Source organism: Notechis scutatus, chromosome 5, assembly GCF_049901735.1.
Source record: "Notechis scutatus isolate UNSWTSFEM ecotype Mainland chromosome 5, rNotScu1.2, whole genome shotgun sequence".
Lineage (NCBI taxonomy): Eukaryota > Metazoa > Chordata > Lepidosauria > Squamata > Elapidae > Notechis > Notechis scutatus.
Window position 1 is genome coordinate 116,660,534 of NC_142013.1, and position 20,237 is coordinate 116,680,770.

Sequence of the window (20,237 nt, forward strand, 5' to 3'; positions counted from 1 at the left end):
CTCAGGTTGGCCAGCTGAATTGCGTCCATGCATGCGCAGCTGAGCCGCCCTCTCCCCTCCTCAGGCAGGGACACTCTATGCCCCCCTGGGCTACTGGCCTCCTTCCCCGGCACACCAAGGTCTGCTCTGTGGTGCTGGCATTCAGCCAGGCCGGGGTCAGCTGGCGCAGCTGCTGTAGGGTTTGTGGGAGCCCAGCCTGCCGCACTGCTGCAGAAGAGGAGCAGTTGGACCCAGCTGCAGTGAGAGCTGGCTGCCCTCCAGCAGGCCACAAGGGTGGCATAAGGGATGCTGCTGCCCCTCTTCTCTGGTTGCACCAGCTGGCAGCCCTCGCGCCATCTGTGGGCAGCCTCAGAGCCCCACTGCTGATGGGGCTGGCTCTGGAAATGGCTGCCCTGCTCGGCCCTAGATGGCCTGGGCTGCCCTGGCCCTCAGTAGCGCCAGCCTGGGAGGCTTTGGCGAAAGGAAGGGCTCCCGCCCTCCTGCCCAGGGCCCGGAGGGAAGGAGGGAGGGCAGGAGGGGCCTGGTCAGTACCCTGGCAAGGCTGTTCCTGGCTCTGCCCTCTGGCCCCAGCGGCCTTTGTCCTGCTTTGCACACACACACACACACACACACACCCCGCTGTTCATGGCTGGGAGATTCTCCGCGGTGCCTCGTTGGCCCAAAGGTGCCTTTCCCCAACTTTCTTGGCTTTTCCCTCGAAGGCCTTTTGCTTCTCTGGTCCAGTGCAGCACTGGAGTTCTTCAGAGGTCTCTTGGACGAATAAGCTCCTTTGGGTCGTCCCTCCTTGGTTGCCAGGACCGAGGCAGGCCAAGAGCCGGCCCCGTCCAGCCCCCATCCACTCAAGCCCGCATCCCAGGGGCCCATGGGGTGGAGGAAAGGGATGCCCCCGGGCGGACTCCGTCCCAGTGGCTAAATGCGTCATGTGTAGAGGCTTCTTTGTGGTCAGGTGTGGCCCCCAAGCCTCTAAGACCCCCACAAAGTTGTCAGCTCAAGGGTTGCATAACAAAACAGTGCAAAGCCCGACTTCCTCCTCCGCTGTGGCCAAGCTCGTCCCTCTGCAATTTAAGGAGGAGAAACCCCACGCAGGACCCAGGGAGCGTTCAAAGGCAGCCCACGGATGTTCTGGCAGGGCGTGGACAATTCGGTGGGAGACAGGGCTGCCGGGAAAGAGAATTCCTCAATCCTAGAGCTGGAAGGGACCTTGGAGGTCATCCCACGTGTCCAGCCATGGTGGCATTTCTGGCAGAGGACCGGCCGGCCCCTGTCTGGTGGCCTTCGGCCAGGAAGCAGCCAAAGCTCCAGGGAACAGCCAGGTGCCTCTTCTGGCCAGGATGGCCTGCCTGACGCAGCTTCTTTGTGCCTTTCAGGCCCTGGCTGGACCCCGGCCTGTCGCAGGAGAGGGCACCTGCCCCCTCCCTTAACTGAGCCCCTGGGGCAGCCTTGGCCTTTGGAGCCGTTATGCCCCCCCGAAGGCTCCTGGGTGCTTGGAAGGCCTCTGCGTGGGGCGGATGCTTCGGGTGCACAGAGGGGCCATGTCCACCCCCTTCTCCACCCCATCCGGGCCCCCTCCCCCTCCCCTCCCCCAAGGATCCCAACAGACAATGCAGTAGGAACACCAGAGCCGGCTGAACCTTTATTGAGCTCCTCCTCCACACCCCTTTCGGATCATCCCCCCACCCCAGGTAGTCAGAGAGGCCAGGGACACAGGAGGCCTCTGTCCGGCTTGCTCTCTGCCCACTGGAGAAAGGATGCATCAGTCCCAGGGGCCTCCCTCCCTCCGCAGCACTTTAACATGCCACCAAAAGAGATCCTAGAGGTCATCCAGCTGAACCCTGTCCTAGGGCAGGAGCCCTTCATTGCAGCCAGAGGTTGAGGGGTTGTGGGGCAAGATCCCTCCCCCCCAGGCCAGTCAGCAACTGAATTCACACCAGGCCAGAGAGGAGCGGAAAAGGTCTGGCTGGCGTGGAATCCAGTGCATTGTGCCAACAAGGCCACCGTCTTAAACCGTAACGGTGGTTCTTTGGTGCTGAGAGGTTGTGCGCCAGCAGGCACTGTGTGGTGCACCAGCTCTATGCTTAGCCCATGTGCAGAAAGCCAGCCAGGGCCCGGGTGCCTCTTCGTACAGGCTGCTGGGGGTCACCGGCCCCCTTTCCTGGGGACACTCTCAGCTGCCGAGAGGAAGGCGACCCCCACGTGGCCAGGAAGCAGGTAAAGCCTCTGATACCCCAGTGGCATTTCTGGGGGCCCCTTCTTGGATGCCCCCCCTTTCCAAAGCTGGAGCAGGTCTTGGGGGGGGGCACTGGAGGTCCTGAAGAGGAAACCCCCCCCAGCACTCCGAGCCAAGAGGGCTAAAGCCCCCACAGGAGGACTTCTGGCCAACCAGCCCCACCAGTCTTGCCCTGGTGCCGCAGAGATCAGAGGGGAGTTTCCTGCTTGTAGTGACAGCCACTAGTGGGGCCCTCAAACTGTAGCTTGGTGGCTGCTTTGTGGTGCAGGTGGGAGGCCAGCGGGTCAATGGAGATCGCCCCTCCCCTGGATGCCTTGCGCTGCTTCTCCTGAGCTGGCGGTGGTGGAAGGGCCAAGGGGCCTGGCTGGGGCTGGTGGGGTGGGCAGTACTGCGGCATCTGCTCTGCCCCAGAGATGGGGTCCGGTGGGGTTCTTTGGGGGACAGCAAGGGAGGGGAAAGTGGACGTGGTGGCTGAAGAGCCCTGGGAGGCCTGCGACTCGTTGGTGGAGCCCAGCCAGGGCACAGGAGACTTGCCCCGCCACCTGCCTTGGGGGACGGGGCTGCTGGCCGAGCTGCTGGAAGAGCCCAGCTGGGGAGATGCCGGTCCCGGCCAGGCCCCGTAACCTTCCATCAGCTTAAGCACGGCCTGTTGACCCCGCTTGGCTGCCAGCCACCTTGGGGTGTGGCCTGCCTTGTCCCGGACATCGGGGCTGGCCCTGTGCTCCAGCAATACCTTCGCCACGTCAGCCCAGCCTTCCTGCACGGCCACGCCCAGAGCAGTGTTCCTTTGGCTGCAACTGTGGTTGGGCCGTGCCCCCCCTCCCCAGCAACAGGTGTGCGATGCTCCCGTGGCCCTGCCAGGCAGCCTGGTGCAAGGCCGAGCGGCCTTCCTTGTCGAGGGCATCCACGTCCGCCCCATAGCTCAGCAGCAGCTGGGTGGCCTCCCCCTGCCCTTGCCAGCAGGTGACATGCAACGCAGTGCGGCCCTGGGCATCCCGCCCTTCCAGCCTGGCCCCACGCTCCAATAACAATCCGGCCATCTCCACATGGTCCTCCATCATGGCCCTGGTGGTCAATGGGGGAGTGGTGCTCCAGGCAGGAGCTGCACAACATCGGTGAGTCCTTCCTGGGCTGCCAGCATCAGCGGGATGTGGCCGTCCTGGTTTGGCTCACCTACACGGGCTCCAGCCTCCAGAAGAGCTGCACATGTCCTGTGGTGGCCCTGCCAGGCGGCCAAGTGCAGCGAGGCCCAGCTCAGCCCAGCCCATCTGGGTGGTTTCCATCCAAGCTTCGCTGGAGCAGAGCCTGCACAACGGCTTCGCTGCCCTGTCCGGCTGCAAGACCCAGAGCGCTCCGGCCTTCACTGTCCAGGACGTCAATGGCCACCCCCCAAAGCAGCAAGGTCTCTACCGCTGCCCGGTGGCCCATGGAGGAAGCAGTCAAGAGTGGGGTGCAGCCTCTGGAATCGGCCTGGTCCACTTCGGCCCCAGGTTCCAGCAAGAGCTCCATGACATCCACGTGGCCTTTGTAGGCAGCTACCTGCAAGGGAGTCACATTGTCCTGGAAAAGCCCCGTGATCTAAGAGGAGCTCTACGACCCTGGCACAGCCCTGGCTCGCTGGAATGCACAAAGCGGCCACCAAAAGGGCTGTCCGCCCATCCGTGTCAGCGTGATCGATACGAGCTCCGTGGCTCAGCAGCAGAGCCACAATCCAAGGCCTGGTGCAGGGAGGGGGCCGGCCCTGGCTCCCCCAGGTGAGCGCCTGCCAGCTCCAGCACTGCTGGCTCTAAGGGCACCAGCAGCTTCGGCCCCACGCAGCACTCCACAGGCACCCGGCACCACACCAGCCACAGCGCCAGCTGCCAGGCCTCAAGGCCCAGCTGGGCAGCCAACAAGTGCCGGGCCAGTTCAATCACCTCCTCGGGGCTCAGGTCTGGTGCCTGGTAGGAGGCTCTCACAGCAAGCAGGGCGTGCCCTCGGGCCGGGCATCAGTGATTCCTCCACGTACAGTGCTTGATGTCACAAAGCCACTCGGCAAAGCTGAGGTGGAAGAACGTGCAGGTGTTCCCTGGGCCCTGTTGAAGGAGCCCTGCCATGGTTGCCAGGTGGTTCTGGAAACTCTCCGGGAGCACCGGGTGGCACGTCCAGGTGGCAGCGTGAAGCTCCCGTGAGGTCAGTGGGTGAGGGGCTGCCAGCAGGGCCTCTAGCAGAGGGCGGATCGAGGCAAAGCGGTTGTATGGGAAGAGGCGCTGGCAGAGCCAGAGGTACAGCCCAGGCAGCGTCCCTGGGAGGTGATGGACCTCTTGCGGGGTGACCAACGCTTCCGCTACCCTGTCCAGCACCTGTTCCAGGTAGAGCAGGCAGCCATTGCTCTTCAGGGGCAGCTGGGTCAGGGTGCCGGTCACGTCCCGGGTGAAGCACCGCCGAAGCGCCGCCTCCCGCTCCAGCCGGGCCAGGATGTAGTGTTGCACATCACGGATGACGGGTTCTCTCTGCAGGTCGTCGAGGCACAGTTGTTGGAATCCTGCAGCGGAAGAGACCGGATGAGACAATGGCCTGCCCCAGCCTGGCTCCCTCTCACAGGGGCAGAGGGCCCCAGGCCCCAGCAAGCCAACAGTGCCCAGCTTCAGCAGGCCGGCTCTCCTCCACCATTTGGCACCCTTGGTTCTCAAGGGAAAGGCTGCCCCAGTACAGGCAGCAGGTTTGCAAAGTGCACGGTGGTAGTTGGACAGGTGTCCCACCTGGGCCCAGAGGTCTCTTCTCTTTGCTCTTCTGTCCTCCCCCTCAGGACTGAACAGCCAAGGACCCCCCCCCATGGAAAGCTGTGCCCGGAAGGCGGCCCAGGACAGCTGCAGCACCTCTGTGGCTCCCCCACCCCAAGGGCCCTGCTCACCAGGAAAGAGGCGCAGCACCCCCTGGCTGTGAGAGCGGGCGCTGCAGACCAGGAGCAGCCAGGGGGGCAGCAGGCGCAGGTGGCTTCCCAGAAGTTGGGCAATGGACTTGCTGGGCCCCGGAGTGGGGCCCCTTTCCTCCTCCTCCTCCTCCTCCTCCTCCTCCTCCTCCTCCTCCTCCTCCTCCTCCTCCTCCTCCTCTCTTCCTGGCGGTCTCTCTTGGCTGCATCCAAGGCATCCACCACGATCAGCAGAGGCCTTGTGGGGGTGGCAGGTCCAGCAGGGGCAGCAGCACTGCTGGGGAGTTTACAAGGGGGAAGGGAGCCCCCCGGTGTTCTGCAGCTGGAGCCAGTAGACCTAGGCCAGGCGGCTCCTGCAGCTGCAGGGTGGATTGTATGTAGTGTATCAGTGTAAGGCTATCTTGATGAAAGGAAGCGGCATTTGGACAGAGATAGGAAGCTTAAAACCAGCCAGTGGACTAAAAGGCACTTTAAGGCAAAGAGGGTGACTGATGAAAGTTGAAGGACTCATCATTTATTGCAAGCCCTGGCTGAGCTGCCTCAATCTGCCTTCCCACAAAGCCCCGGCAGGAGAGCCACTCCAGAACTGGGGGGGGGGGCAGTGGGCGTACCCCGCCTCAGGCCCAACAGGGCAGGGCAGTTCTGCAGCCCCCCCCCGCAGCTTCCTTCCTTCCCTGCTGGGGCCACAGAGACCCAGCCTGCCTGCTTTGGCCACTGGCCCACTGGCCCAGAGGGGCTTCCCTCACACGGGCAGAGCATGTGGTAGAGGCTGAGCTAAGCAGGCAGGAAATGCGCCTGCAGGAAACCCGGCACCGGCCCTGACCAGGCTGGGGTCTTTCAACCTGGCAGCACAACCCCCCTCCAGCCAAAGGTTTAAGCCAAGCCCACCTGGGGGGGGGGTTCTGCTCCTGGGGTCGCAATGGCGCTGGCCGCCCTATCCCTGAAACTGCCGCCCAATTTCCAGGCTGCAGGCAGGGCACCCGAGGGAGCGTCTGGAACCCCAGGCAGCCACACCGCCCTGCTGGTTGCACGTGCTCTACAAAGCGCCCCATCACCTAGCCTCCGCCCCAATGTGCCCGAGAAGGCCGGCTAGGAGCTGGCGGGGGGACTCCCGGGCGGGCGAAGGCGGCCAGGCCCTTTACCTGCGGAAGAGCTCGTCGGGGTCCTGGCACGCGGCGGCTTCCAGCGGCTGGGGGCGCCGGCCCGACGGAGGCGCTCGCGGTAGCCAGGCAGCAGCGGGCAGCGCTCGACCTCCCGCACCAGCAGCAGAAGGAAGCCGCGCGGGGTGCAGGTGGCATCGTCGTCGTGCGCCTGGCAGAAGTGCCAGCCCCACCCGCAGGCCCGGCGCGGAGGTGGGCCACAGCGCCTCGGCGCACAGCACCGTCTTGCCGCTGCCGGGCCCGCCGGTGACCAGCACCCCGCCGCCCTCTCCAGGCTCAGCGCCAGCCGGCCCAGCGCCCACTCGCGCCCGTAGAAGGGCTTGCCCCGCAGGCGGCTCCCGGCGGGCTTCATGCGGGCGGTAGAGGCCCGGCGCGGCTCAGGGCAGCGGCCAGGGGGGCCCCGCAGCGGCGCGCCGGGCGAGCGGCAGCGGATGCTGATCCGGCCGTCCAGTCACCCCCTCCTGCCCGGAGGCCGCGCGGTCCTCGCCCTGCAGGGCCCCCGGGGGCCTCCCTCCCCGGCAGGCAGCGGCCGCCCGGCTTGCCCGGGCAGGGCGCCTCTGCCCCCGACGGGCACCAGGTGGCGGCGGGCGGGAGAAGCAGCGCAGCCCGGGCATCGTCCTCCCCGCCGCGCCTCTCCGGGGAAGGCGGCGGAGGAGCCCAGGGCCGGCCAGGTGCGCGCCCACCTCCGGCTCCCCGCTGCCCACCGAGCATCGCCGGGGGGGGGGGCGGCGAGGGCCCTGCGTTCGCCGCGGGAGACCGGCGTCCGGAGCGGTGAGCGCCCGGTGCTGACCTCGGCTGCGCGGGAGCGGCTCCCTGGGCGGCCCGGCGGTCGGACATTTGGGGCGCCGGGCGGGTCGGCGCACGAGTCCCGTCTCGGCTTCCCAGCCTGGCGTCGCTCCGGCCCGCGGGAGGAGGGGGCGGCTCTTGCGAATCAGAGCGGCGGCTCTGCCCAGGGAGCCCGGCGGCCGGGGGACTGAGCGCGGCTGGACTGCCGGAGCCCCCGGGCTTTTGGGCATTTGCCAGGAGAGAAGCCGGCAGGAGCTGGCGGCGGTTGCGATTGTGGCCAGGCGTCGCCTCTCGGCCGTGGGGAGAACAAGCGCCGTCACCCCGAGGCTCCGCGGGGGATTTTGGGAGGGTCCTTTGTGGGTCGCAACCTGAGGAGGCGGCTCCCCCCGCTGCTTTCCTCCCCCGGAACAAAGCTATGGCCCCCTCGCCCCCTTCCTTTCCTCAGCGCAGTCCCTGCCCCCCACCCCAGGAAAGGCCCCTAGGAGGGAGGGGGCCGTGGCAGGTCCAGAAACCCTGGGCTGGTGGTGGGTAGTAGTCCCAAGACCCCCCGCCCCCCCAACAAAGGTAGTTCTGTGCAGGGGGCTCCTCCTTGGACCCTCCGGTCTAGGAACCAGGGAGGGGGTTGGGTCCCTTCCCTCTGAGAGGGGGGAGGCCTATGGCCCTTGACCTGTGGGCAGCCTGGCCGGCTCAGGAATTCTGGGAGGAAGTCCAGAAGTCATAAAGGTGCCACATCCCCCTTATTATAAAGGGCTATTTTAGCCCCTCCTGGCACTGTGTAGTTCTTAGTCAGCAGCCTGTGGCTTCCCTGCATGCGCTCGGTGTTCCTGGAAGTGACTTGTAAGCCCCAATTTCCCCCTTTCCGTCTGCAGGCGCCTTGGGCAGCTTTCTAAGTCTGGATGTAGCAGGCTGAAACCCCTCCTGGGCCCCCAGGCCCCCCAGGCTCCCCCTCCCCCCACCCCGTGTGGCTTTTCAGGGCTTGGAGAAGCTGTGCTGAGTCAGCAGGAGAGAGAGGCCAAGTATAGGAGTCCTCAACTTATGGCCACAGTTGAGCCCAACATTTCTGTTGTTGAGACTCTTGTTCAGTGAATTTAGCCCTATTTTACGACCTTTCCGGCCACCGTTGTTAAGTGAATCACTGCAGCTGTTAAGTTAGTAACGGTTGTTAAGTGAACCTGGCTTCCCCATTGACTTTGCTTGGCAGAGGGTTGCAAAAGGGGATCAACCCAGGGAGCCCGTCATAACTTTGAGTCAGTGGCCAAGCACCTGGGTTCTGATCCCCTGACCCTGCAATGGCCATAAGGGAGAAAAACGGTCCTAAGCCACTGTTTTCAGTGCCATTGTAACTTCGACTGGTCGCTAATGAACGGTCATAAGCCAAGGACTCTAATGCCGGCCAGCTTGGTTTGCATAAAAAGCCCACGAGCATTTCTGGACAAAGGCCTTTATTCGGCTTGGAAGCTCCCCTGGCTTCGTGGAGGCCTGGCTTCTCCCTCCGGGCTGTGCCTAGAAGTAGGTGATGGGGTCCTCCTTGGTCTTGTCCAGCTGGAAGCTGGAGAGCTCAGCCTGCCCACCTTGAACCGGCAGGGCCTGGAAGATCCTCAGGTGGACGTAGTCCTTCTCCCGGTCCCCGCATTGCACCTGGGGGGTGGGGGGGGTGGAGGGAGGGAGGGAGCAGCGGGACGTCAGGCGCTTGGCCCCTTCCATCTGGGGGCTGCCTCCGGACGAGGGCCCAGGGCCCCACAGCCCCGTCTCCAGGGGACGACAGGCGCTGCTTGTGGGGCTTCCAGGAAGGAATCCCGGGCCGTCCTCTCCCGCCTGAGGCCTCCCAAGGGGAAGGCCCCTCCCATCCTTCCCAGCGCTGCCTGGCTCCTGAGGTTCCAGCGGTGGGGCCGGGTGAGGGGCCTGAGCCCACCTGGCTAAAGCCCCAAAGCAGAAGACGCGGCTCTCCTCGCCCTGAGGGGCCCTTCCAAGCCAGGGGCCTTTGCCCAGAGGGGCTGCTGGGGGCAGAGGGAGGAAGGTCGTGGGCTCCCAAGGACAGGACAGGGCAGCCCGCGCATCAGCGCCTGGGGAGGTGGGAAGGGTCTTCCGAGGGCAGCCTTTGTGGATGCCCAGAAACCTCCCGGATGGCCTGTAAGGGACCGGTCCCCCCACCCTCCCTCCCCCCCTTGGGGTTGGGGGCGTCCCGTGATTCAGCCACTGACCTTGATGAAGTAATTGGTGCCAGCGACCACCTGAGAACAGTACGAAATGGCCTCGTAGGTGGTAAATATCTTGTCCGTCGCCTCCTCCAGCGCGGCTTTCACCTGGTGACAGGAGGGAGGAGGTCCAGGCAATGAGGCAGCAAGGGGGCCCTTTTGGGAGATGCCTGGAGGTGCCTGGGCAGAGGACGGGGACTCGAGGGGTGTGTGCTTTGGGGGCCCCTTGACCAGGCTTCCTGGGCCCCTCTTGGCAAGGCAGGGAAGGGATCTGGACGCAGGGCTTGGGACCCACCTGGTCAGCAAGGCCTTGGATTTCAGGGTTGGCTGGTTCCAGAGGAGAAAGCTTGCCAATGCTCATGGTGCTCCAGGTCTTGGGAGAAGTGGCTGGCAGGCTGGGCGGGTGTCTGGCTGAGGAGCCTCTGGGGGCAGCCCTGACCTCGGCCTTTTATGGCCACTCCGGGGAGCTGCCTGTTGCGATCAGGTGTCCCGCTGCTGCTGCTGCCGCCGTCACGTGAGGCCATCCCTGCGCCTGGCCAGAGCCGTTCCACCCGTGGCCCTGCCCTCCTGGGGGACGGGAGGAGGAGAACCAGCCCAAGCCTGTTGGGGCCCTTTCGCAACAGGGCCGGGCTGGGGCTGGGTGCCAGCGAGTGAGTCAGGGCCTGCCTGCAGGCCAGAGCAGAGGCTGGCAGGAAAGCAGCTGATCTCAGGTGGGGTTGGACTCCTGGAAGCCCCCCTGGCTCCTGCTCCCTCCCCCTCCTGAGTCATCCTCACCTGGAGCTCAAGCATGGCTTCTCCCACTTCTCTCTCGGCTCCAGCTGCCCCCACCAGGTGGCAGCTGCCAGAGGCCTTCAGTGGCATCTTGAGGCGTTTCCTTGCAGACACTTCATGACCCAACTAGGGGCCCCCATCAGTGCTAGAAGGGAGGGGGCTTGCAGAGTGAAGAAGGAGAAGAGGAAGAGGAGGAGTGGGGAGGTTATTTCCTTGCAGATGTTTCATGACCCAACTAGGGAACACCATCAGTGCTAGAAGGGAGGGATTTGCTCTCGTTTGATAGACAAGCGTTGGCGGGGATGGTCTTGGGGGTTCCTTGAATAAGCTGTTGTTTACTGTTAGCTTCTTTGTCTGCGTTGGAAATTCCTTGATTGGTGTATTGTTTGCTTATTGATTGTTGGTCTAGTGCTAATCGTGGTACTAAGATCCTTTTTTTGGCTTCGGGATTGTCTCTTTTGAATGGCCTGTAGATGTTGTATATCCCTATGTGCCTGTTGATGGCTGGTGTGCCTGGATGCCAGCCTTCCAGGGATTCTCTAGTGTTTCCAGACCTGGCTTGGTTGAGATGCTGAAGCTACGGCTCAGTCTGTCCATAAGGCCAAAACATCGCCTCCTCCCCAGTATTGATCTTAAGCACTGGATTAACGTCCAGACCGCTGGCAGGTCAGTGCCTGGAGGAGGGGAGAGGTTGGGGCCGTGCCAGGGGCAGGGACATTTCCCCATGGAAGACCAGTGACTCAGCCGAGGCACCACGAGGTTGTGATCGGCCAGGCAAGAAGGGAAATGCTGGAAAGCACCTGGGTGGTGGCACGTAGGCAGCTTGCTCTGCGCGGTTCCAGATCTTCCTGGATGTTCCAGTGGCCATAACTGAGATAAGGAGGGAGAGAAGCAGCTGAATAAAGACCAAGCTGGAAACGAGGGAAAGAGAGGCGAGAGGGACCAAATGAAGGAACTTCCTTCCTTCCTTCTGTGTCTCTGTTTCTGGGTTTGCGGGGTTTGCAAAGAATACTTTCACTTGTACATGTCGTTAGATCACATGGCTTTATGGGCCAAAGCGCCTCAGTCTGCAGAATGCGCTCTCTCGTGCATTGACGTGATTTACCCAGCTCGGTGAGTTAACCTGGAGCTGCTCAGGATCAAACTCCTGGCAATGGGCAGAGTTAGCCTGCAATGCTGCATTCTAACCACTGCGCCACCGTAGCCCCACAACTTCTGGAGGCAACTTCTGGGTGCTCCTCCATCACGGAAGGTTTTCAAGAAAAGACTGGACAGCCATTGGTCCAGAATGGACTAGGCAGGTCTCCTGCTTGAGCAGGGGGCTTGGACTAGAAGACCTACGAGGTCCCGTTGTGGCTGGTGTCCTGCAATTTCTCTGCAGGGAGGAGTTTCTCTTTTATTTCTGGGAGGGGGTTCACTGTTTTACCCCCCCCCCATTGCTAAGTTGGATGGGCTGCCAGCCGCCGCGTCCTCCTGCCTTTGGGCTGCTCCCAAGGGGGGGGGGGTCCTTTCTGCCGACGGCTCCTCCGGCTTCGCTGGGCATCCCTTTCCCTCCTTCAGCCTGACTGGCAGCCTTGGACAGCAGGAGGATGGGGCAAACTCAGGAAAGAGTCCTCCTGCGCACCTGCCACAGCGGGCCAAGCCTGCCATTCACAGCACCCACTTACATCCGCCTAGCCCAGCCCCAACCTGCCCCACCCATGTGGGAACTGGGGCAAAAGGGGAGGATGGCCCAGCCCTGGAGTCAAGGAAGCGACGGCGAAGGGAGAAGCGGGGGAGGTGCGGGGGGGGGGAGACACCCAGCCTGCTGCAGCCAAGAGATGGCTCCCCACTCGAGAGTTTCTCCATGGGCCTTGAGACTAGTGGGGAGGTAGACCTCCTGACTCAGGTGGGGTGTGTGTGTGTGTGTGTGTGAACACAATGCAGTTGGCATCCCTGGAGCTTGGGGTGCTCAGACCATCTCACACCCATGTCCGGACTTGCTCTGAAAAACTGCAGTGATGGAGCCTGCGGGTAGCTTGGTGGCTCTCACAGGATGTCAGCCCTGGATCCCTCCTTGCTCCAAATCTGGATTCTTCTTTGTAAAACGTTCAGCCACGCTTCCTATCCAGGCCCTGGGAGCCCTGCAGAGTAGATTCTCTTCCATCCAGTCTTCAAGTGGCCACGGTGGCTCTTTTAAACATTCTTCCTGGGATTGAGTCGCCACCCTCTTTGTCCCGCCTTCCTGCTCTGCGTACTCAGCACCCCTTTTTCCATGGTGGTGAGCAGAGTTGGACCCGGTGGTCCCGAGGTGGCCTGAGCCAGGGCAGTGTAGAGTGGGGGCACTATCATTCCCTGTGAGCTTGATACCAGGCTGATGCAGCCCAGTCTGTGCTCCATCCAGACCGCTTGATCGTGGCTAAAAATAGGAATGGGAAAAGTAGTCCAGGCAAGGAGGACCTGGGTCTCCTTTGAGGCTTCTTTGGACCCAGAGATCAGCTCAAGCAACACAACACCCGCACTTCCGCCAATCGGCAAGAACTGACTGTCTCAGGTGACGGGAATGCCGGCTTCTGTACCCGTAAGGCCCGTGAGGCACCTGGAGAAACTTGGCCGGCACACGCTCTGCTCCCTCCCCAGCCTCTTCTGGCAAGACCGTGCCAGCAGCCTGGAGGTCTTGGATGACGCAGAGTCCCTGTCACTGAGTCTCCGATGATTATCAGGGACCAGATAAGCTGGTGGGGGGAGAGGTGATCAGAAAGGACACGCCGGTTGCTCCATGGGAAGAGCTCAAGGCTGGCCACGTCAGGTTGGGGCAGAAACCCAACTGCTGTGTCCTTCAGCAAGCGAACCAGAAGACAGAAGCTACTGGTGAGCCCTATGGAGCCCCCCGCACCCAGTCCCAGCAGAGGGGGCCCATTGCGGATCCTGCCAGGCAAGGAATTCCAAAAGAGCCGCAGGACCTGGCTCTGCCTTGGGGACCTCATGCGGAAGGTTTACCTAGAGAGGGCCGACTCATTGCACCGGATCCCTCCGTCCAATGGTTCTATCCCCTGGGCTCCGTGATGGTTGCTTCCAGTGTGTTCATCTTGTAAGCTGCCCAGGAGGGTTGGATAGGAGATGGGAGGCCAATAAACGTCATCAATCAATAAACAAGCCAGCCTCCATGCTTCTCAGGACAATCTCCTCCAAAACCTGGAAGAGAACCGTGAAGGGTGGCGTGCAGCGAGACCCCCAGTTACACCCACAAGGGGCTCCTGGTGCCCCTCCTGAGGGGACTCTGCGCTCAGCCCCTTCTGGGTGAGCTGCCCAAGAGCGTCTCTTCTTCAGAACCAGCCGCTTACTTTCCCCCCCAGCTCCGCTCTCCTTGCCATGAGGTCTGCCATGGAGACGCTGCCTCAAGAAGGAGGGGGCCGCATCCCAAACTCCACTCGGACTGACCGCTAGGAAAACATCCTGCCTGAACCTGGTTGGTTACCCTTGAGTGAAGCACAAGCAAGCATAAAGATCATGATAAAAACCAGCGATGGTTCCCTTTCCTCAGACCCACACAAAACCTCACTTCTCCACCTGGTTTTGGGGCCAAGACAATGGGCAATGCCCACGGTGTCCTTATTCAGTCAAGCCCCATTGCCTCCTGTGAGAAGCTGGGGAGGCCAGGAGGGTTTTGGGCCGATGGAGATCCAGGTGCTGGACGGGGTTTGGGAGAAAACACCCAGGGATTCCGGGGGTGAGTGGTTGAGGGAAGGAGGGAGGGAGGGAGAGTAGCCGGAGAAAAGCAGGAAATGAAGGAAAGAGACGTGAGAGGGACAAATTGAAGTGGAACTGGGAGGAAGCATGAAGATTTCTCACATTACTTCCTGCTGTGCATTCGAGGCTTTTGTCAATAATACTTTCACTTGTATATATCATTCGATCACGTTCCTTTATTGGCAAAAGTACTTTTTTTTTTGCAGAATAAAGACCCTCATTTGTGCAGACTCTGTGTGTGTGTGTGTGTGTGTGTGTGTGTGTGAGGATCAGCCCCGCTCCGGGGGAGGGGAGGACCTTCTGCCTATGGAGCTTCTCAATCCTCCAGGTCCTGGTTGTCCCAAAGGTGCTTTTCCAAAAGGCAACTGGACTTTATTGAGTTTTTTCCTTGAAAATGTTTCAGTTCTCATCCAAGAAGCTGCTTCAGAACTGATGAAACTTCTTGGATGAGAAGCGAAACTTTTTCAAGGGAAAAAACAGGGAAGTCCAGTTGCCATTTGGAGAGGCCCCTTTGGAGAGGCCGCCTGCTTCCCCCCCCCCTGATCCTCTTCTGGGGTGCTGCTTAGCAGAGGCAGAGGGGACCTGGCCCAGGATCTTGGGGGTTCCTGTAAAGCAAGAAGAGGCTGCAAAATTTGGGCTGGCCAGAAGAGGGAGCTACAAGCATAAGCCGGGAATCCGGTCTGGATGTCCCAGATGGGATCCGGCCCTCCGGGTGATTGGCTGCCCATGGAGTTCCATGGAGGAACCTTCCCTCGGCCAAGGCCCCTGACCCTCATGCACTGGGAGGCTGAAGAAAGACCCCTCCCCCTGTGCTGTCTTATGGGGGGGGATCCATCTTGAACCCAGGTTGTGCAAGAACAAGTCAAACGAAGCCCAGACCACTGTGAAGAAGTGGTCATTTATCCCCCCAAGCAGAGGGATTTCCCTGTGGGGGCAGCTACACAGCAAGTGTGGGGGGGTGTTTGTCCTCAGGGTGGGTCTTGAGATATGTTTGCATGCGGGTTCTCGGATGACCCTGGAGGGGTGTGGATGTGCATACGTGTTGATCTGGAGAAGAGGTGGATGAAACCAAGTGAGGTGGATTGGATCTCTGTTTGAACTGAGCGTTATAATTATGTTTACATTGCGTTAACTGAGCTCTGCTTGTGTGGGTTCACAATTGGAAATAAGTGATTAATTCTTTTGTTTGCTGTAAGTTTAAAGATTCCAGAGGCTGTTAATCAGTAACTTTTGGGGGGACGTGGGTTTGTTAGCATATGATTCCCTATGCAATATTTCTAACAGTTACATACCTTTATAAGCTCTTCCCTCGGGGGAGGGCAACAGGTTGGTGCTGTCCAGACTTGGCCACCCAGGAGCTCTGCCCTTCCCCTGCCAACATCAGGCCTTTGGGAGCCAAAGAGTGTCCCTTGGTGCCACCTGAGGCTGGCACAGGAGCTTTCCGGGACCGGGTGCCGGGACTCCCCAGGAGGCTGGGCGGGGCAGGGAAGTGGAGCAAAGGAATGTTGGTGGGGAAAGGTAAAACCCCTGGCCAAGGATTGGGCCTTCTCTGATTTTCTGTCTGCATTTCCTGCCACTGGTTTTCTGACACCTCCTGCAGATTAGCCACTTTGAGTCAGAGAGAGAGAGATTTTCATCTCCTGGCCTCTGTTAAGAGGAAGTCAATCCGATCTAAGTATAGTACATAAAACCATACATTGCAATGTCCTACCTGTCAATGAATACTGCAGCTTCAACCATAACAACACAAGAGCAAACAATAGATACAAACTCAAGGTTAACCACACCAAACTTGATTGCAGGAAATACGACTTCAGCAATAACAGAGTGGTCAATGTCTGGAATCCTCTACCTGACTCTGTGGTTTCTTCCCCAAACCCCAAAAACTTTAACCTTAGACTGTCTACTATTGACCTCACCCCTTTCCTAAGAGGTCTGTAGGGGGCGTGCATAAGCGCACCAACGTGCCTACCCTCCCTGTCCTACTGTTTCTTTTATTTTTTTATTTTTCTTATATGTAGCCATGTATTCATCACTATGTTTTTACTTATACCTATTATCTTGTAAGCGATTGACAAATCAAAATAAACAAACAAATAAATAAAAACAAATGAAGTCTCCATTGGTGGTGAAACAGTGCCATCTGCTGCTCTGTCTGCAAACCTTCATTTTCTCTACTTTTCTCCCCTCTTTTCTAAAAACCCAGCTGGACCCCAGGACGTGGGGCCTAGTTTCAACACTGCATGTTGGGATTCTATATTTAAAATGGAAAAAATGTGTTCCTTTTAAAAAATAAGGCTCAGCTTTTGTTTGAGTCATGAGGTGGCTAGTGAAGAAACGAAGTATAGCTGCTCCTTGACTTACAACAGTTCATTTAGCGACTGTTCAAAGTTACAACGGCACTGAAAAAAGGGACTTGTGACCATTTTTCAGCCTTACGACAGTTGCCACGCCCCCTTGGTCACATCATCAACATTCAGATGCTTGGCAGCTGATTCACATTTATGACGGTTGCCGCGTGTCAAAATCAGGTGATCCCCTTTTGTGACCTTGTGACAAGTGGAGTCAATGGGGAAGCCAGGTTCACTTAACGACCATGTTGCTAACTGAACAACTGCAACTGTGGCAAGAAGGGTCATAAAATGGGGCAAAACTCACTGAACAGATGTCTCACTTAAGAACAGAAATGCTGGGCTCAGTTGTGGTCCTGAGTCGAGGACTCCATGTGACGGCAACAGCACTCAGGTTCCTATCCCGCCTTGTAGTGCTTGATCTATGTCACTCTGGGAGGTTTACAGTGTTGAAGTCTTAGGTGCCTTTTGCCTCCAACAACCTGGGTCCTCGTTTGACCGACCTCGGAAAGACAGGAGGCTGAGTCAACCTGCAGCTGGTTGGGATCGAACTGCTGGCAGTGGACCGGGTCTGCCTGTGATGCTGTACTCTAACCGCTGTGCCATTTATTGCATAAATAAATATGTATTGGTGCTTCACTTATGTTAATAGGGCATACTGTAAAAAGGGAGGAGGGAGAACCACTTGTGACCCTGTGACGTTAAACATGCTGTAACTGTTGGTTAATTCTGCATAAAACCCACCAGTGGCCATTATGGGGGTGGGATTACACAGACTTTGAGAGGGAGCTCTCTGTATCCTTCCCTCTGCAGAGCTAAGCTTGTTTTGCAATCTCTACCTTGGGGTGTTCAGTTTGGGTAAAGGGCATGGACCCCGTGCTGAGCTGGGGCAAGAGTCCATAAGTCCTTCATCCTGAAGAAGATTGATTTGGGTCAACTGTACTCTCCCTCCCTCCCTCCCCCCTTTTCTGTGTATCTCCAGCAATACTGATAGAAGAGAATATTCGTAGCTCACCGTTGAACTGAGGGGTCCTGGGGGCTCTCTTGGAAGCTTGGTGGGTTTCTTGACCCAACTAGGCAACATCATCAGTGCTAGAAGGTCTTGCCCTTTTTTACATATTAGTGGCTCCCCCTGTCAGTGTGGGAAGTGTCCTTGGTGCTTCCTGGTTTAGGCTGTTTGTTGTTAGCTTGTTTGTCTGAATTGATAGTTTGGGCTAAATGCTAGAGAACCCTGGCACCCAAGAACAAACCAGCCATCAACAGGCACATAGAGATAACAACATCTACAAACCCTTAAAAAACAACAATGCAAAAAGCCAAAAAGGAAACAAAAAGACCGGAATGCCTCATCAGCAATCCATAGCCAGGTGAGCAGAGGGGAATGCCAAGACTAACGTTACACCAACAGTCAAGAAGTAAACAATACTCGCATCAAGGAACTACCAGTTCAAACAAATAATCAAACGGGAAACATCAGCCTAATCCAGGAATCCTCAAGAATAGCCCAGCAACACTGACAGGGCAAGGGACCAGCATCTAACAGGGGGCAAGCCCACCCTCTTCTGCCCCTGATGACGTTACCTAATGGGGCCATGAAACATCTGCAAGAAAACCACCCAGATCAGAGGATCTACATCAGGATTCCACTGTTGATAAACTAAATGTTTGGTGAGACAGATAACATGAGGTTGAGCAAAACAGCAACAATCAGCCCTGGCCACAAAACCAAACACAAGCAGACCCTGGTCAGATTCCTGGTTAGAGTCCCTTTTTACAAGAGATTGAGTGGCTGGAGGATAATTCCTGTGTACAGTTCTTGCACGCTCATTGAATGGAACCCTTAATAACGCAGAGAAGTCAAGAATGGGAAGAGGCTCCTTGCAGCTGGAAGGGACCCTTTGGCCCTCGTTGCAAAGCCTGTCCCGGGAACTTGCATGAGGATCGGCTCTTGCTTCAGGTGAGCTCCACTCTCATCTTTTAGGGGGACCTCCCTGGTCCCCAGCTCTAAAACCGTAGGCTTCCTCTTAGGGCAGGAGCCGTGGAGCCCAGCCCAAGAACGTCCAACCAAGTTCAATTCTTCATTTCCTTATGTCCAACAGACAGAATCTTGCCAAACTAAACCATTGCTAATCTCAGGCCACTGGATATATCCTAAGAGATTCTAGGTAGTAGCTATTCTGACTTTCTTCCTCTGTCCCCGATCCAGCTCCGGGAGGCTGTGCTGACTCTCGTTTGCCCCCCTACCTCCTCCGTGCTTGGCACCTGCTCCCTTCTTCCTTGGAAACTGCTGCTTCACTCTAGTCCATCGCAGCAGCTCCCCCTTCGCAGGCACCATTCGCCACAGTTACTTTTGCTATTACACATTCTGCAAATATTTACCATTTTGAATTGGCTTGAGTTCTGCTACACAACAAGCTATTATTTTGCCCTTGTGGACTTTGGGCACCTGAGTTTCCTTAAGCAGCCAGAGCCAAAGTCTCACATCCCTGTCTTCCACTCCCTTAGTCAATGCCTATGACAAAGATGCCAGAGCAAATGAGTGGGTGGTGGGTGTCACTGACTCCGGAGGAGACCATGGGAAGCTTCTGCCTCACCTCCCTTCAGATAGTCAAAGACGACTCTTCTACCCGACGGAGAAGTCACTTCACGGAGAGTCTCCCAATGGGAGAGCATTTGGAGCACCCGTGTCCATATCTCCTTGGTCCTCACACCGTAGATGACCGGGTTGAGCATCAGGGGCAGAATGACATACAGGTTGGCAATGAGGATGTGGGCAAAATGGGGGATGTTGTGTCCGAAGCGGTGGGTGAGGAAGGAGAATAAAGCTGGTGTGTAGAAGACAAAAATCACAGCAATGTGGGAGTGGCAGGTGCTCAAGGACTTCAGCCGGGCCTCCTTGGAGGAGAGCCGGAAAATGGCCTGCAGGATCTTGGTGTAGGAAACGGCGATCAGGGTCAACTCCAGCACAAGGAAGGAAGCAACCCAAAGGCCGTAGAAGACATTGTCATGGATGTCTGTGCAGGCCAGCTTGGCGATGCCCATGTGCTCACAGTAGGTATGGGGCATGTTGATGTGGGCACTGCAGAAAGGCAGGTGTTTCGACATCACAGTCATTGGAAATATCAGGCAGGCCGGCTTTAGAGTTATGCTCAGGCAGATCCAGATCACGGTGGCCTGTGTGAGGATGGTGGAGTACCTCAGCGGGTCACAGGTGGCCACGTAGCAGTTGAAAGCCATGGTCAGGAGCACCATTGACTCCATCCCTGTGAAGGTGTGGATGAAGAACATCTGGGCCAGGCAGACATCAAAGCTCATCCTGCTCAGGCCAAACGGGGAGATGGCCAGCATCTTGGGCAGGGTGGAGATGGAAAGGCCCAAGTTGACGAAGGAGAGCAGGCAGAGGAAGTAGAACATGGGCTGGTGGAGGCTGGCCTTGGTCTTCACAACGGAGAGGATGGTGAAGTTGCTCAGAAGAGCAATGAGGAACCCAGCACAAAAAGGGATGGAGAGCCACCCATGTGCCTCCTCCAGCCCTGGGACACCCAGCAGGACAAACATGGGAGAGAAGAAATGAGTGCTGTTGGGTGACCACATCCTTTCACCAGGGAGGGGGGTTGCTAGGTGAGGTTTCCCCCACACCGTCCACACAATCCCTGCCCCCAACAGCTGCACAGCTGCCGGTCAACCAGCAAAGCCCTCCAGAACTACTGTGAGCACCGCTTGCCAGGAAAGTCTCAGATGGTCGAGGACACAGGCAGAGTTAGTGGGGAGGGGTCTGCCGGGAGAGGAGCAAGAGGCATCTCCCTTTGAGCATAATTGGTGGCATTGATGGCCCCGCCTGAAAGAGCCCCGAAGTCCCACCCTGGCCAGGGTCTCAGGGGTGCAGAGACTAACTACGGCTTGGCCGTCCTTTTGCCCCAATGGCTCCAGATTGCCTGGAAGGGCTTCTCTCCGGAGACTTGCAGAATTACTGTCTGTTTGTCCAGTACAATATCATCCTGGTCAGGGGCCATAGCTTGGACTGCAAGTAGCAGAATGGGAGGGTCTGCCTTATCAGATCTTAAGAGAGTTAAAAAAGGCAGTTACAGACTATGGGATTAGTGGTGA

The 20,237-nt window shown here is 58.6% G+C and overlaps 2 protein-coding genes and 1 pseudogene across 2 annotated transcripts; all 3 read right to left on the reverse strand.

Moving 5' to 3' along the window:
* Positions 1–1,996: 1,996 nt before the first annotated feature.
* Positions 1,997–6,650, reverse strand: LOC113426064 (uncharacterized; annotated as a pseudogene).
* Positions 6,651–8,509: 1,859 nt separating this feature from the next.
* On the reverse strand, positions 8,510–9,799 carry LOC113426070 (cystatin-B-like). The gene is made up of 3 exons (XM_087967715.1): positions 9,575–9,799; positions 9,286–9,387; positions 8,510–8,722 (listed from the first exon to the last, which is right to left on the reverse strand). Exons 1-3 carry the CDS (start codon positions 9,638–9,640, stop codon positions 8,588–8,590), a joined length of 303 nt encoding a protein of 100 aa, XP_087823841.1. The 5' UTR covers positions 9,641–9,799; the 3' UTR covers positions 8,510–8,587.
* An 8,884-nt stretch (positions 9,800–18,683) lies between these two features.
* On the reverse strand, positions 18,684–19,724 carry LOC113426069 (olfactory receptor 52E4-like). Its single transcript, XM_026688395.1, has one exon. It carries the CDS (start codon positions 19,722–19,724, stop codon positions 18,684–18,686), a length of 1,041 nt encoding a protein of 346 aa, XP_026544180.1.
* Positions 19,725–20,237: the final 513 nt, after the last annotated feature.